This window comes from Megalops cyprinoides, chromosome 3 (assembly GCF_013368585.1).
Source record: "Megalops cyprinoides isolate fMegCyp1 chromosome 3, fMegCyp1.pri, whole genome shotgun sequence".
Taxonomy (NCBI): Eukaryota; Metazoa; Chordata; class Actinopteri; order Elopiformes; family Megalopidae; genus Megalops; species Megalops cyprinoides.
In genome coordinates, this window is record NC_050585.1 from 15,742,135 (window position 1) to 15,758,217 (window position 16,083).

At 44.4% G+C, this 16,083-nt stretch overlaps 1 protein-coding gene across 1 annotated transcript; it reads left to right on the plus strand.

Moving 5' to 3' along the window:
* The first annotated feature begins 257 nt into the window (after window positions 1–257).
* cbr1l (carbonyl reductase 1-like) lies at window positions 258–6,709 on the plus strand. Its single transcript, XM_036524006.1, has 5 exons — window positions 258–332; window positions 2,042–2,480; window positions 3,702–3,882; window positions 5,022–5,145; window positions 6,101–6,709. The coding sequence occupies exons 2-5, from the start codon at window positions 2,195–2,197 to the stop codon at window positions 6,338–6,340; spliced, it is 831 nt and encodes a 276-aa protein (XP_036379899.1). The 5' UTR covers window positions 258–332; window positions 2,042–2,194; the 3' UTR covers window positions 6,341–6,709.
* Window positions 6,710–16,083: the final 9,374 nt, after the last annotated feature.

Below are 16,083 nucleotides of genomic sequence, written 5' to 3' on the forward strand. Positions count from 1 at the left end.
TTCACTTTAGCAAACGCTGCCGCAAACCGGCGCCTTTCTGACAAGGCCGATGCCATTACGGCTCAAATGTGAAGTTACCTCTGCCTGCGATGTGGGCATTGAAGCCATTTCATTGGTTTACTCACAGATATTTTAATTTCATTGGTTCTTTCTCAGCGGGCCCAGCTGAGTTATTGGTTATCAACCTGATTAGGCGGGACATGGATGCGTCATAAGAGCAGCAGAGTGACTTATTTCAGTCACAGTGCAACGCTATTGACTTCTTTTAAGTCCACGTTCCCGGTTCGTTTGACTGTGATTCCAATAGAAGCGCGGTTTAAAGTCGTTTGGAAGTATGTATGAAAACCTGGTAGTGACACGGTCGTATTCGTACGAAAATGCTAATTAAAACAAACAGATGGGCAAGAGAAGGATAGTTTTGTACTGTTCTGACGTGGACTTGGCTCTGCTGTGTTTGCGATTTTGGTGCACCAAAATGTATACAGCACACAAGTGAGCAGATTCATTTTTAATTGAGAACGAACTGCTCTAAAAGGGCACTAGACTGAATGCAATGTCTGCTTTAAGTGGCATGTTTATTTTTCGTAAGCCACCTGATGCTCTCCAGATGTCGCTTTTGAATCATTTACGAAATGAGTGTCTTCCAAAGACAGAAACACTCTTAAGAAGCCTATATTATGTTTCTGCTGCACAAGATTTGTGAATGCATTTGACAACACAGAGAAAACAGGTGCAGCATGCTGGGTGTCTATACCTGTGTACTCTATTGCGAATTTTAATTTTAAAGTACACAGCAGCTGCTATGAGAAACCAATAGAAACTGATTCAGAAGTGGGCCAAACAGACTTGTGTTTGTTTGCAGATGAATTTGTATTTTTCATATAGTTTAAGCTATCCTTTGGCTTAAACTAAAAGATACCAGTTTATTACCTTTGTTGTCAATCTGAGCACAGTGCCCGAAAACAAACTAATGTGAAAGCACCTTTGAGGATTAATTAAAACGTCGGTCTTACACTGTCCATACAGGGACCTGGATTTAAGCACTGGCCTGATACATAAAGTATAAGGGTTACCTTAACCGGTCTACTCATGGTTATTTCAAGGCACTTCGGGTGGTTCAACTTTAACTAATGCTAATTTTTAAATAGACCTTCTTACTGACAATACAGTTAAAGATTGATGCCAGTCTTCAGTTCATTCATGCATAAATGATAGCTGAGACGAGTAGAACGAGGATAAATGATTACAGATTCAGATCACATGATTTATTAACATGGTTTATTTCGCTCTTAACACGGGTTTTCCAACAGATGGTTACCTTCAGCTCCCAGTACGTTGGGACGCTGGTTCCCACGTATTTTACGTCGTTCTTTCTACTACCCTTACCAAACTGTCCTCCAGCCTAACATAACACCTAATCTTAACCTTAATGTTAACCCAAGGGGAACTCAACCTTGTGAAATGCATTTGACAACACAGAGAAAAAAGTAAAGTGAAAACAGCACAAAGTTCATTACTATTCGCAATGTCGTCTTGTACCAATTGTTACTTGTGCTGTAATAGGCCTGTCGTCAGCCAAAGTAATTTATGACAAAAATGACAAATAGTTTTGATGGTGATAAACGCATGTTGTCTCGCAAAACATAGCTGCGTGATCCCAGCACTGCGCTGTCAGAACTCAAGAATTAAAACATTGTTGTGGTATTACTAACTATACTGTACTTGGTTTGTCACAGTTTGTTTTAACACTTTTGCGATTTGATTCCCTGGCTCAAGTTTTACCTCGCTTAACGTTAGCAGTATAGCCTACATATAAGTGTAATGGCAAATTTATTGAAGGTCACTGTAACTTTTCAAGTATCAACTGAATCACTTTCGAGTGATACATTAACAGATTTGTCAAAATGCTATGAGGAAGTGAGTGTCCTTGGCTACAGGATTGCGCAAGATAGATTAAATACCAAACGTTATGCTAAATTAACTTTGATACGTGATTATGTAACTGCTGATTATGACTTTGCACATTCTTTGTTTTCCAAAGTTGCCATAGCCAATGACTGAAAGAGGAGGGATCCCCTTTCAACAGATGAGAACGGTTGGACGCGCGCACCACACGGTTGTCACACACAGTTCTCTGTGTAACACACGGGTATACTCTTAATTTTTCTGCTTTACGTCTGACTAAAAACTCAAAATGTCTAAAAAAGTGGCAGTGGTTACCGGCGCCAACAAAGGCATAGGGCTGGCGATCGTTCGGGGGCTTTGCAGAGCTGGCTTTCCCGGTGATGTGGTCCTCACTGCCAGAAATGAGAAGCTTGGAAGAGAAGCGGTCGAGATGCTGAAAGAGGAGGGATTTGAGACGGTGTTCCACCAACTGGATATCTGCGACCAGAGCAGTGCTGAGCGACTGAGGGACTTCTTGCAAAACAAATATGGGGGACTGGACGTACTCATCAACAACGCGGGAATTGCTTACAAAAGTTAGTTACTGCTTCATTTCCGCGTTTACTACAGGGTGCAACACTGTATGGCCTTGTGGGGTTGCGTGAGCAATGTTTATCAGAGTATTATATTATATTATATTTATTATATTATATTAGGGTCTGTGTACTGCGAGTGTTCCGATGTGTGTCTATTGGTAGATCAGATCAGATAGTTAGCAGCACCCGGACAGCGTCCGGCGCAGGTTCACTAGTACGACGTGGGTCAGCAATGCTATGAGCAGTGAATTAAATGCGCCACCTAGCATCAGCGCTGCAAACTATTTTAAAAAGGCGTAGGCCTGCTTTTGACCACACGTTCCACGGGTGATGAGATTACCTTTCATTTCGCCTGGGGTTTGTCTTCCATGATTTTGACCGTTTAAAAGATTTGTAAAACCTTGACCTGGATACAGTCGTGGGTCATGAAGGTAAGGATTATGGTGTTAGCAATAATACTTAGAGTACAGGTGTGGCAAGAAATGCATCATCATCCATGGGCGACCGGGAAGGTTTGACATTGCTTCTTTCCATGATCTTCGTGGAGTTTCGAGGTCAACATTGGCTATTGAAGTGGAAGATGTTGGAGGACAGTTTTGGAGGTTTTAAGTGAGGAGGTGTTCAAGATAGAATTTCTCCTTCGTTTAGTTATTTACAGAACACATGCTTAATTAAACGATGTCTTGCGCATCTTATAGCAGGTAGTTAAAATGCTATTGTCCGTATGATGTCTAATGTTACAGAGAAAAACAATCGAAAAAAATATCCAGTTGCTGTTCTTATTTCAGATGTGGAAGCTCATCTAAGAATGCATCACATAAACAGGGTCATTACTTTAAATTAAGCACTCTGATGTACGATTGATTTTGTAATTATCATCCATTTTTTAAGGCAATCAAAAATACTGGAAATGTTGGTCTGTAAATGCTCTACAGAGAAGGATGTTTTGTTTGTAAAAAAAAAAAAAATCATTTATTAACACAAGAAAACACAAGGAACCAACAGCTATTAAGCTCTTGTTGAATCAAGTGTGGTGAAGAAGTGATTTCACAATTAATTATGTTTTGATCTGAGCCTAGTTAGCAGAATGGCATTCTCCCTCTTTCCTACATGATATAACCCCTGTTCACTGTGTACACAGTGATATTGCAGCATATGCAAACCACCATTGTGTTCCTCTGTTGCAGAATGCACAAACACTTGTCTGTTTTTTTTCCCTAGAGGATGCAGTTGAACCCTTTGGAGAGCAGGCAGAGGTGACCATGCGCACCAACTTCTGGGGCACGCTGTATGTGAGCCGTGCACTGCTGCCCCTGCTGCGGCCCCATGCACGGGTGGTCAATGTGTCCAGCTTTGTAAGCCAGCGGGCGCTCGGACAGTGCAGCCCACAACTGCAGGCCAAGTACAACCCTCCAGCACTCTCTGCCATAGTACATGTCCAGGGGTGAACAAGGCACTCCCATTGAAATGCAGTTTAAGCCACTATAAGCCTTGCCAGAATCAGGTTAGGCTGAGGAAGCCACTAACAGGTGGACACAAACCTATTTCTTGGCCCAGACTGCCATGCATTGGGAGGGTCATTTCCACCCTTGATGTCTCTCACCAGTTTCTGTTTGTGCGCTGGTGCACATGATGACCTGCATCTCTGTTTTCATTTATGTTATGTTTGCATTATAGATTTTGTTGTGTGGATGTGGAGGGTCTAACTGTAATAAAATGAACTTTAAATTCAAGCTGCAATGTAGAAAAGCAGGGGGCTGCCCCATTATGAATCCTGAGTGGAATTCAAAATTAGGATCACTCCCCCTAGTGCAGCCTAAATGCCATGACCCCATGACCATCACAGACCTCAGCTTTATTTGGACAAAATGAGGGGAGCAGTGGTAGATTACTGAATGGAAAAAAGATATTTCTTGGAAGTCATACTTAACTGTGCCCAGACTTTATCATTCAGATTAACAGACAAAAGACGACCATGACAAAGGGAAAGTAAAATGGGACCAGCATATAGCTTTTTTGTTTAATACATTCACTGATGTTACATGTGACATGTTTCGAAATGGATTATAGACATGACTGCATGTTATAATTTAAAAATGTACAAAAAATCTTAACATCCTTCAGTGCGTACTTGCGGGACTAAGAGACCCTTTTTGCTTTAAATAAATCTGGTGACCTCAGCAGTTCCTGGAAGACTAAAAAAATAAACAAACAGCAATTGGATAAACATGGGACTGACCAGTGATAAGATGGTCTCCAGGGCTGATGTCTTTCAAGGTCTGTGTTCTTCATGAACTCCCATCCTCTCTCTCTCTCTCTCTCTCTCTCTCTCTCTCTCTCTCTCTCTCTCTCTCTCTCTCTCTCTCTCTCTCTCTTTCTCTCTCTCTCTCTCCTTTTCTCTCAGTCTTTCTTTCTCTTTGTGCACCTGTATGTTAATACGTTTCCCTCTGAGTTGACAGTTTGTGTGTGTGGATTTGTGTCTCTGCGCGTGGATCTTGCATTCCCTGTACAGATGCGTATCAGTGTGTTGGTGCTTCCCAGGTTCCGTGACACTGAGATTTCTGAGGAAGAGCTGTGCTCCCTGATGGAGGACTTTGTGAAGGCTGCCCAGCGGGGGGACCACCAGGCAGAGGGGTGGCCCAACACTGCATACGGCACCACAAAGGTACCTGCAGTGTGGTCTCTGCTCTAAGAGAAACTCTAGCAAAGTACAGGTTCACATTAGTTTTTGGACAGAAAAATAAGAACAAAAGTGGTCTTGATTGTAGATTTCTCTCACATACAGCACACTGTTGTGTGTGAGCTGTGCATGGCCTGGTGTAATTGTAACTTTGTGATTAAATTTGCATGATTTATTTACATGCACTGGTCGAGGCCAACTTAAATAGCATACTTTGTACTCTATTGTTCATTTATTCTGCTGGATATTTTATGAAGCAATTTGATGCAACGCGGCTACCTAAGCACCTTGATCAAGGGTACAACAACTGCGCCACAGCCTCATCTAATTAAACCTCCAAACTACTGGTTACTACTCAAATTTCTGATTCAAATCTTCTGCCACACAAACAGCTCAGATTTGAATCAGTGGACTCTTCTAAATGGTATGGATGAACACACTTTTGCCTTACTTACTCATCCCAACCTTCTTAATGTTTGCTTTTTCCAAAATCACTTGTAATTCATCATCAGATTTAGTATTTGACTTTTTTAACATCACCAGGAAACCCGTTTATTGAAAGTAGTCAATTATAGCTTTAGCTCTTTGTGTCTAGTTTTAAATCAGTTTTGTCATCCAGTAATACTGTGCTTAGCTGTAAAACATTGTGAAAAGTGGAGTGGTGTTGTCGAGGAACACTCATTATCAACCAACACAAGTTAGCAAATTTTGATTTTTGCCAACTGCACAGTTAAAAAATCACAGTGCTTTATTCTCCCACATGGTGGCGTCATTGAATAATATTCAAACCCTCTTATAAAATGGCATGCCAATGAATGTAATACATTTGCTTTGCACCGCTGAGGGGATATGAAGCAGGTTATACTATATGTCAGTAGAAAGACCTGCACAAGCAGCTGCGCCAGCCTGCAAGAAGTTGATGCCTGTGTGTCTCTTGCAGATTGGCGTCACGGTGCTGTCCAGGATCCAGGCTCGCGTTCTGTCCCAGACCCGGCCAGATGATGGCATCCTGCTCAATGCCTGCTGTCCTGGCTGGGTCCGCACTGACATGGCAGGGCCCAACGCTCCCAAGAGCCCAGAGGAAGGGGCGGAGACGCCCGTCTACCTGGCCCTGCTGCCCCAGGGGGCGAAAGAGCCACATGGACAGCTTGTCCAGGACAAGACTATCCAGGAATGGTAGCAAGGTGTCAGCTTTAGGGAGAGCTGATGTGCATTTTGTGTCTGTATTGCCCATCTTTTGAGCAAGTCTGGCAAACTCGGTGCTATTAATCATGTCTAAAAGGGTGTCTGGAAGGGAAACCTTACTTTACACCTTTCATGAATTTGGTTTAAAGGTATTCCATACAGAAAGTAATAATTAATATCTCCATGCTTCATTCTTGAATCAGATGTCTTAGATGTGAATTGACAAAATCTGTATTTTTATTTTTTTTTTTTTACTGTGCTGCTGCATCTATTGAATTGCTTTTCTATTGAATTGACTTAACCTGCTTGTCCTGTTTGTGTGAGGGTAGTAGAGGCTGTATTTCTGGTGGGAATGAACACAATCACACAGATATTGATTAATTGAATCAATAAACGATATTTCGTAAAGCATATTCTGTGATAGCTAATATTGTGAGGAAATTTCCTTTCATCCACTGTGCTGTAATATCCAAAGGGGGGCGCCAAAGATCCACTGAAGGCCTGCACCATTAATAACTTAAAAGTGATAACAATATTGCATTGCGTAACCGTTTGTGAGAAGACCTTGACTGCTGTTATATGGTGCTGCAGGCCTCTGTCAGGGAGCATTCTAATAGATATTAGCAGATTTTACTTTTTAGATGGGTAAAGAGGGGGGTGATTTTACGAGCTGCAGCTGGCAGTTATCCTGCTGCCCATAAGCCACATGTTTACCCTACGGCAGGAGTGAGCAGCCATGAAAGAGAGCCATGACCCCCCCCACCACCCCCACCACCACTCCCCTGTCCCCACCCTCACCCCCATCGTCTCCTCTCTCTCCCCCCACCGTTTGAAGTGGCTGTAAGCTTCCTGCCAGCTGGACTCACTCGGTGGACTTCTGGGAAGCCAGAGGGGAGGGCAGGGAGGAAGAAAAGAGGGCCGCAGGTGTCTCCATAAACTGGCGCATGCACGCAGGCTGACACACTCACCCCTCATTCACTGTCACTCACCGTGCCTCGGAAACCACACCGGCCCTTTGATGCACATCGCCGTCGCTGCCGATGACTGAATTGAGCTGACTCCACCTGGCCAGAACATGGGTCAGCCAGGCAAACCGGGTGTGGCTACGTTCATTCAGATCCCTGCCATCTGCGTGACACGTGTGTCACGCATGGAAGGCATGTTATTGTTTTGTTGGCCTGCAGCACGCAATCACGTGAAATCATCAGTTAACAGCCCTAGGGTCAGGACCCCAAGTCACAAAATGAATCACAAAGCCATAAAGATGAGTCTTTTTATGAATATGCTTTCCTTCATTTCTCTAGGTCTGGGTAGAGTATTTTTCATACAGATGCAGCCAAATATTTTCTACCTGATATACCAGGATATCCCTGAGCCAGCCAACAGTGTTGGTTATTGACTCATGATTGTCCATCCATTATCTTTTTGCTTCCGTGACTGTGTAGGGAAATAAGTAGAGAAACATAACTTTGGCATGTTAATTCTATAATGATTCCTTGGGATTTAAGCACATTCCTTCGGTGACTTCCTGCAGTCACCCCAGAGACTAAGTGACGATTGTGCTGCTGGATCTGTATGTCCTTCAAGTGGATTACTGTAGCTGAATCCATTTCAAATGCTGGAATTTTGATAACTGAACATCTTCAACATCATCACAAAGTAAACAGTACTGAAATGGAAAAATGTACTTTCCATGAAAAAATGCAGGAAGAGCAGAGTTTGATGCTCAGATCTAATAAAGAGATATACCAGTAACTTTATATTATTAGATTACAGATAGATAGATAGATAGATAGATAGATAGAGTACTTTATTTATCCCCAAGGGGAAATTCCAGTGTTACAGTAGCAATTCACAAAATGACAAAAGACACACAACTTACAGAAACACACACAATGAGGTAGATACACATACAATGAGGTAGATATGAATTTGTCTTTCAGAGTAACTTTCTTATCTTACACAATACACATCCATATATGCAGCTGGACCTTCAGCTGGAATTCAGGTGAATATCCATGCTCCATGCACTTGCGACTCAAATGTACAGTCTTTTGTTATAGGTAGTACTATCTATGCCATACTATACAGGTGGTCCCTGTTTTAACAACAAATTGCACTTCTGGAAACCACGGTGTTAACTGGCTCTTCAGTTATAAATTATTATTTTCCCACAGTTGCAATGCTATATGCAAGAGTTCCTCAACATTGGCCATAAATTACAATTTTCACCAAAATCACCTGATAAAAGGAGAAAAAGTCAAATAGTTAATGCTTTGTAAATATTTTTACATTGAGACACACATAAACATGAATTACAATATAATAAGTCTTATAATGTGTGCTGTAACAATTTGGAAATGTCAGGATAAGGAGAAAAAGCAGACAAATCATAGTCATCAAACAGGTGTTTATTTGCAGGGTGAGCAGAGACATCACACGCTCTCGAAGGATAAAATAAATAAATCTCCTTCAGCTCCCCCTCACTAGTTCACTGAACAAAAACAAACTAAAATAAGGAACACAAAAAAAAACTAAAATACGGACTCCTAATGGGAAAAAAAAACTTTCTTGCCTTTTCAAAATTGGTTTTCACGTTGTTACTTTCACTGACTTTTCCTCTCTCGTTTTCTCTCCCTGGCCTCCCATAGTAAATCAGTTTATTTGCATCATAAGTGTTCAATGGCACCATTTTTAAAACTTCATAAATGCAGGCGGGTGTAAACTGGATCATCATGAAACCAGAACTGCCTCTATTTTACATTTGTAAATCAATTGACAATTGACTTATTTTCCTCTGTCCTGCCAACAAGGAAAATGGCATTTGAGAAGTGGAGATAGAGACGGAGGTGATGAGACAGACAGACAGACGGACACAGGGCTGTCCTGTCTGGTGTAGCCTGACTCACGGGATTTCCCACATGCCTGATATGGGGTAAAAGGATGGCGTGACTCGCCCCGCGTATGTTACACTGAACGACTGAGTGAGAGTGTGTGAGTGAACTTTCACTCATCAAAGTCTACCCCCTGGATGACATCAGTCCTCATGTTTTATCTGTGTTTCATAGTGAGTTGCCCCAGGGGCTGAGCTCCTGTCCGATTGACCCCTTTGAACCAGGTACTGCGATTCCATATGTGGCGTCGCTGTGTGGTTTTGGGAGGCTAGCGCTCCAAGGGGGAAAAGTGGGAGAACTTATGAAAAAGGGGAATAGATTGTGAAAGACGAGGCAAGAGGAGCCAAAGACAAAGACCGAGAGGGAAGGCGAGTGGGTGTATGGTTGACAGGAAGCCTGGGGAGTAGGAGAGACGAAGTGGGAGGCAGACAGTGCGATGGGCTGCTATTCTCCTGGGTGTCAGATGCGTGGGCCGGAGGTCCTGAGAAAGTTTAAACAATCAGAGGATGAGGATCACAGATATATGACAGACTCAAGGAAAAAGAGCGAGATGAGCAGACAGACATGGGTCAAGGGTTCAATGGGGAAACACTGGCATGCCAAGACTGTGAACCGCTAAAGGGGGGGAGTGGATAGATCTGATCATGTCCCCGTCTGATCCACCTCATAACCACGCACACTCACTACCCAACTCCCTCACACACTGATCAATCCACACAGTGAGCATTACATGAGTGCCACCCACACAGTAGCTCCTTGGACCTTGTGTGCATGTGTGTCAGGCATGTGTCAACCCCCCTTGGGGGTTATGCCTTTACCACTAATGCTACCCTCATCTTTTCCTGGCCCCCAGAGTGCCGCCCCCCATGGAGGGATGTTGACGGACAAAAGTTCATAGCAACCAAATAGCACGAGCGTAGAGTCATCTAGTAAACACTTGCACCATATCTCTGTCTTTCTCCCCTAGTCCTCATTAATGTGAGGAGAGAGTTACGCAGGGGTTCTGGCACGGGAAACACATGTTTGTTTGAGTGCAACTGTTTCAAACAACATTTTCATTGCCCCAGTCCCTTAGCCACCGCTTTTCTCTCACTCTCACCTTCTCCCTGTCCATACCTCTTTATCTATGTCACAGTCTGTCTCTCACCTCTCTGTTTTCTTGTAGTCACCCCTTTCATGTTGGCGAGGATGTCTGATGTGGGGAGAAGCTTGCATTGTTCCTAATGGTTTTATGCAATGCTTTTTTTCCCGGTGATCACCTCCCTGACTCACCGTGGGAGACTTGTGCGCATTCGTGCCTGAACGCTCAGGGCCAGGATCCAGGTCTTACGGTGTGTCAAAGTGGAATTTCTTGCACTGAGTGGACTGCATCTTTAAAAATGTGGTATGGGACTGTTTGCTTGTTCAGGGAGGAGGAGGTGGAAATTCCAAGTCTGAGAAAAAAAGGAGAGTAATTCATACCTGACTAAATCTGTGACCTCTCTCTGCCCCTGCCCTCACCCTTCGATGTGGGCACTGTCAGAATGTACCCCTGTCCCCCTCCCCCATCTCCTGTCTCTCCCCCTCATTCCCCATCTGCACTTTGTCTATCAGAGAGGAGAGAGGGAAAAGAGTGTTTATATTATAAGGAGAAGCTGTTTATATTTCTTGTGGAACCGTTTCAAATATAGATGAAGGTATTTACCCCCAGTTACACCAATCCTCTTCAATAGTTAAACCCTGGAGCATCAAATAATGTGTCAACCATCTCGGCCCCTGACCAACAGACACGTGGACTGACTAGCTGACTAACTCTGTCAGTGGCTGTTGCTGCCAGATGCAAAAAGGTGCTCTGTGAAAGCATGTAGATATTTCTTTTTTCAAAGAAGACTTCAGCTGTGCAACATGACAAACAACTGTCCTGTGCCAACGAGCATCAATAATGGTGAACTTTTGAGCAAAAACTAAACAAGGCTTAAACATCCTTCCTTAACCCCAAAAGCCACTTAATGGAGGCTCTTTCCACAAATAAAGAATTCTTTCTGGTCTTGGCCAATCTCACCTCTGGCGCCATGGCTTAATTACATCGGCTGAGCATCGGTCTAAGTGTACAACCCCAGGTCTGACAGTGATGCCCCGAGCAACTATTCTGAGGGCACAGACCTATGGAGAATGTTATGGGTGAGTGACCAGACTTGGCTGGTCAGAAACGTTTGACTGATTGAGTTTTACAGGCCTAAACACCATAACCTTCTTCAAGGTAAACTGGCACCACAACCTCGTTAAATGGGATTAAGACAATCATTGTGTAAATGCATAATTGACTTAAATAAAATAACTTGAGTGGAAAAAAACAACCTTCGTTCCCGAAACCCAGCAAGGGAGTGAACCCGACCTCGTCATTACAGAGGGATTATACTGCATGATTTTCCTCCCAGTGTTTAAAGGAGCTATTTACACCAGCAGTCCACATGGAGAGAAAATGCACTGCAAAAATGATTCAGACCCCATCATCCCTGTGTCTGCTTTCTTTTTCTGTCCTTCTGTTCTCCCCCTCTTTCTCTTTCAGTTATTCCTGCATTCTTGCCCCTCCGAACCTCTGATAGCTTCCTGCTGTCATTGTACTCCCTATCTTTTCTCACTCTCAGAGCCAGGGCTCTTTTCTCATCCCTTTTGATGTGTGTTGGGCAAAAGAACAAGGGAATCAAATACACACCCTAAACAGGAAATGAGAAATTTAAGAAAATAGACCCATGTCTGTATGTGTACGAGCGTGTGTGTGTGTGTGTGAGAAAGACAGTGACTGAGACAGAGACAGAGAGAGAGGGAGAGAGCGATGGTATAAAGGAGAAAGAGATGGAAGAAAGGAGTGTAGCACAGACCCAGAAGAGGAAACAGAGGAGAAGTTGACCAGAAAGTTGACCAGTGGATGTGACCTACATAAACACAGACAGAATGAGGAAACCTCCCTCTCATCCCGAAAACTTTGCCCTCTGTTCCCTGGTGATGTCAGCCTTTGAACTGAGCTCACCACCACAGAACTACACACTCCCTATCTCACACTCTTCCAGCATGTTCCTTTTTGAACCTGCCTTTCTATTGATTCCCCCATCAGTCAACACAGTTTCCCTCATCATTTCTCAACAGATACATCTTGTGTGACTGTTTGCGGATACGACCCCTTGTGTGGGACTATATGTGCTGTCTAAGTCGTTGGGCAGTGCCTACACCCTGCCAAGCCGAGATCCCTCACCACAGGCTGACAGTAGCGGCCGTGCGTTCGCCTGTGGCCCACAGTGGTTTAAACAAAGCTAATAAAAACTCAGCCTCTGCTTTTCAGAAGTCACTGCGGGGCATAAAAATAAATAAATAATCGTGGGCCCGTGCATACCCTTTCATCTGGCTGTGTGGGCCACTGTTTGATGCTGGCTGAACAGGAGCAGCAATGCGCCTTCGTGGGCAATGTATTTACACAGCGGGCACTGCGCCTCGTGTTTATGAGCTATTAACTGTGGTATACATCGCATATGGAGGAAACCACATCGAGGTTCCTTTGTTGAGTGATTCAAGGTGTCTTTGTGCGCTATAATCTAACTTGGCGATGATTTCACACCAATACAAGGTCCAATGAGCAGCAGGGGTCAAGATAATTGTGACAGAAGAGCAAGCCCACCTTTAGGCAATCTGGAAATAGCCCTGTACTTTTTCTGGCATACATAGGACTGCACAGAAAAAGAGAGAGGCGGAATGGTCGGGACTGACACAGAATAACAGCAGAGGTAAAGAACACAAGATTAAGCCCTGAGGAGCCATCGGGACGTCAATTATAAAAGAGTGCAACACACACATGCATACACACGCACACACGCACGTTCCCAGAACAAGTCAGGTTACAGCACACAAACAGAGGCACTGCTCTGAATCAATGCAGCTGATGACACGCGCACAGACGCAAACAGGATGCTGTGTCAGAGTACCTTCACCTTCTGTTTCTTCTGCTGATTGGTCTCACCGTCATTACACTTTAAATCAAGTTATGTCTTCCCTAGTCTCCTTCAAGGAAGTCAGGACAGTGATAGCGTGGTTCGACATTGTGTGCAGCCATAGGTCAAGTGAATACGCTTTACTCTTTATTCAGTGTAGTGTTATATTTGATTTCTTCTTCATCTGAGTTCCCCATTACACTGCAACTTGGTACATCCTGCAAAAGTTCTCTTGCCTTAGCGATGCATGAGGTGAGGCGCAGATTTAGATTGGTTCTAAAGGGCTCAGCTCTAATTCTTACCAGAGCTGCGGTGAACCGAACAAACTGTCAAAGCGAACCATGTCGTCTTGAAACAATAGTAATTAAATGGTTTTGCTTGGTGAGCAAAGAGTCCAAATTATCTTCTCAGGAACAGTTATGGTTTGGCGTTCACAGCGCACTGCCTTTTCAAACCCTTAGCCTTTGCTGGCAACCAACTGTTTGGCAAATCTTTGTGAATGGTCTCATAAGTGAGCGTACCTTAGGTGTCCAACTGGTATAACCTTACAGCTCCATTACATTGCTCTTATTTAATGATAGGATACTGTCCCTCATTTTGTCGATCCACTTCCACCCCTGAAGTTCAATTCACTATGTGTTCATTCCCTATGTGGTTCTCCGTAATCAATGGAAACACACCTTCCTGTTCCTGCTGTAAATTAATGTGGGTCTCAAGTTTGTTTCCTCCATTTTATGGAACCCTGAGCTGTTGAATCTTTCTGTAGCAGTTCTCAATAACCCTACTGTACCATGCTGTTCTGAGCTTGTTAATTTGGCTACTGTACTGTTCCAGTAGTTATGAACTGTTGCAGACTGCTCTGTGCTGTTCAGTGCTGCTTTGTACTGATCTAGAGTAGTTAGTTTCTCCTCTGGTCCAGGTGTTTTCCATTATGTTCTTGAAGGACTGTGCTGCTCCAGACAGTTCAAAACTGCTCTGAGCCACTCTAGACTAATCTTAGCTGTTCTTGGCTTTTCTGTTTTGCTCCATCATGGGTCGGACTGCTGTTCAGGATCTCCATGCGCTGCTCTGGGCTCTGTGAAACAGTGCATCTCCAGCCTGGACCGCAGCGCCATAGCTCACAGAGAGACTGGATTGAATTAGCGCTCTGCACTGAGGTCTGGGTTCAGTTAACAGTCCCTCTCCCTTTCCATTTCTTTCCCTCTACATGTGTTTAGGGGGGATGGGAGTTAGGGGGTGCAAGAACACCACCCCCTTTCAGCCCCCTGTCCCCCCCTAGAGCCTGTGGCCCCTTTAGTTCTGGATTGGAGGAAGTGAACGTCTGGAGTGACTCAGCCACTTCTGACTACTCTCTCTACTGCTGCTTTAATTAGAACAGCAACCTATTTGTTTTACGGTGTTTTCAGCTCTCTCACTCTCTTGTTTTACACACGCACCTCAGGCCTGGTCATGAGTCACAGCCATTCCCACCCCACTCCCTGTCTCTCGTACACTCTCGCTTGCTCTCCAGCAACTGTATCCAGCCCACGCTTCTCCACACAGACGTCTCGTGTCAATCTCAGGTGCCAGACTGTTGAGACACACGAGAGCCTCCAACCTGTACACACACAGCGTTGCTACCAAGCTACAGAGAGTAAACAAAACAAACTGAGCAGATTATAACATTATAACACACACACACACACACACACACACACATACACACACACACAAGTCTTAAAAAGTTCAAAGGATTGTGTGTCATAAACAGAGAGAAAAAAAAACAGGAATGCGCTGTTCCATGGGGAATTTAAAACGGACAGGGTGGGGGTGTGGGGTGGGTGGTGATGAGGGGGGATGTTGGGAGTTGGGGGGGTAAGGGGGGGTTGTACTGACCTCACGTTCCTCAGTCTGCCATGGCAGCGTTGGAAGAACAAGTTACAGGCACATTCTCTCTCCGAAAAAATGTGATACAACCATCTCTATTACAGCACAGTTCTGTTGACAAGAGAAGTCCTAGACATGATGGAGGCTTAATGGGAAATAGGGACCTCTCACATGCCCCGCAGCGCTCTATCCAAGGAGCGTACAGTTACAGCTCCGTAATTTCAGGGTAGAAGCGCATTCAGAGAGATGAGAAAACAGAGCAAGGCACAGTGGAGCAGCTCAGAGTAAAACACAGGGATTGCATCAGTGTAATCTCCAAATTGAACTGAACATGGTGACATTGTTGTGCAATGAACAGACAATAGATGGACAGCATTGCCTTCGTGGGGCGTGTCAAACCTGCAACCTGCGAGCAATTTGTACTCTTACTGGTGACTCATTTACAACAGTGGTGGAACAGTGAGTGTCAGGCCCACAGGGGGAGTGTGATTGCATTTAATAGGGCCCAGCTCTGCTCCCAGTGGAAGGTCACTGGCCCAGTTAGTCACTGCGCTAGGAGGAGAGTAAGCAGGGCATGAGGCAATGGGGAAGTGCTCGACCCCTGTGGCCTTTGCTGCGTGCTGCCCCGTGGGACTGTGGGAGTGGGCCATGTATGGGCTGAATATTGCTTGAGATTTGGCTAAATATGCAGAGCCTGGACCCGGACCCCGTGGTTTGGATTCCTTCCCTCGACTGGGAGCCAGCGCAGAAGCCACACATTCCAGGTTGCTCCGTGACCCAGCATGAAGCTGCATGGCAGATTATGCCTGAAACTGTGCACGCTGCGACTGGTCTTTGTGAATAAGGAGCAACTGCGTCTGCATGTGCGCGCGTGTGTGCGTGTGCGCCTGTGCATACAGTTGGTTAATATGCTGATTTTACTTTTCGAAAAACATAAGTTGAGGCAGAGCAGAATGGAGAGAGAGAGCAACAGAGGGGACAGAGAGAGAGAGAGCGAGAGGAAGAGATGAAACGGA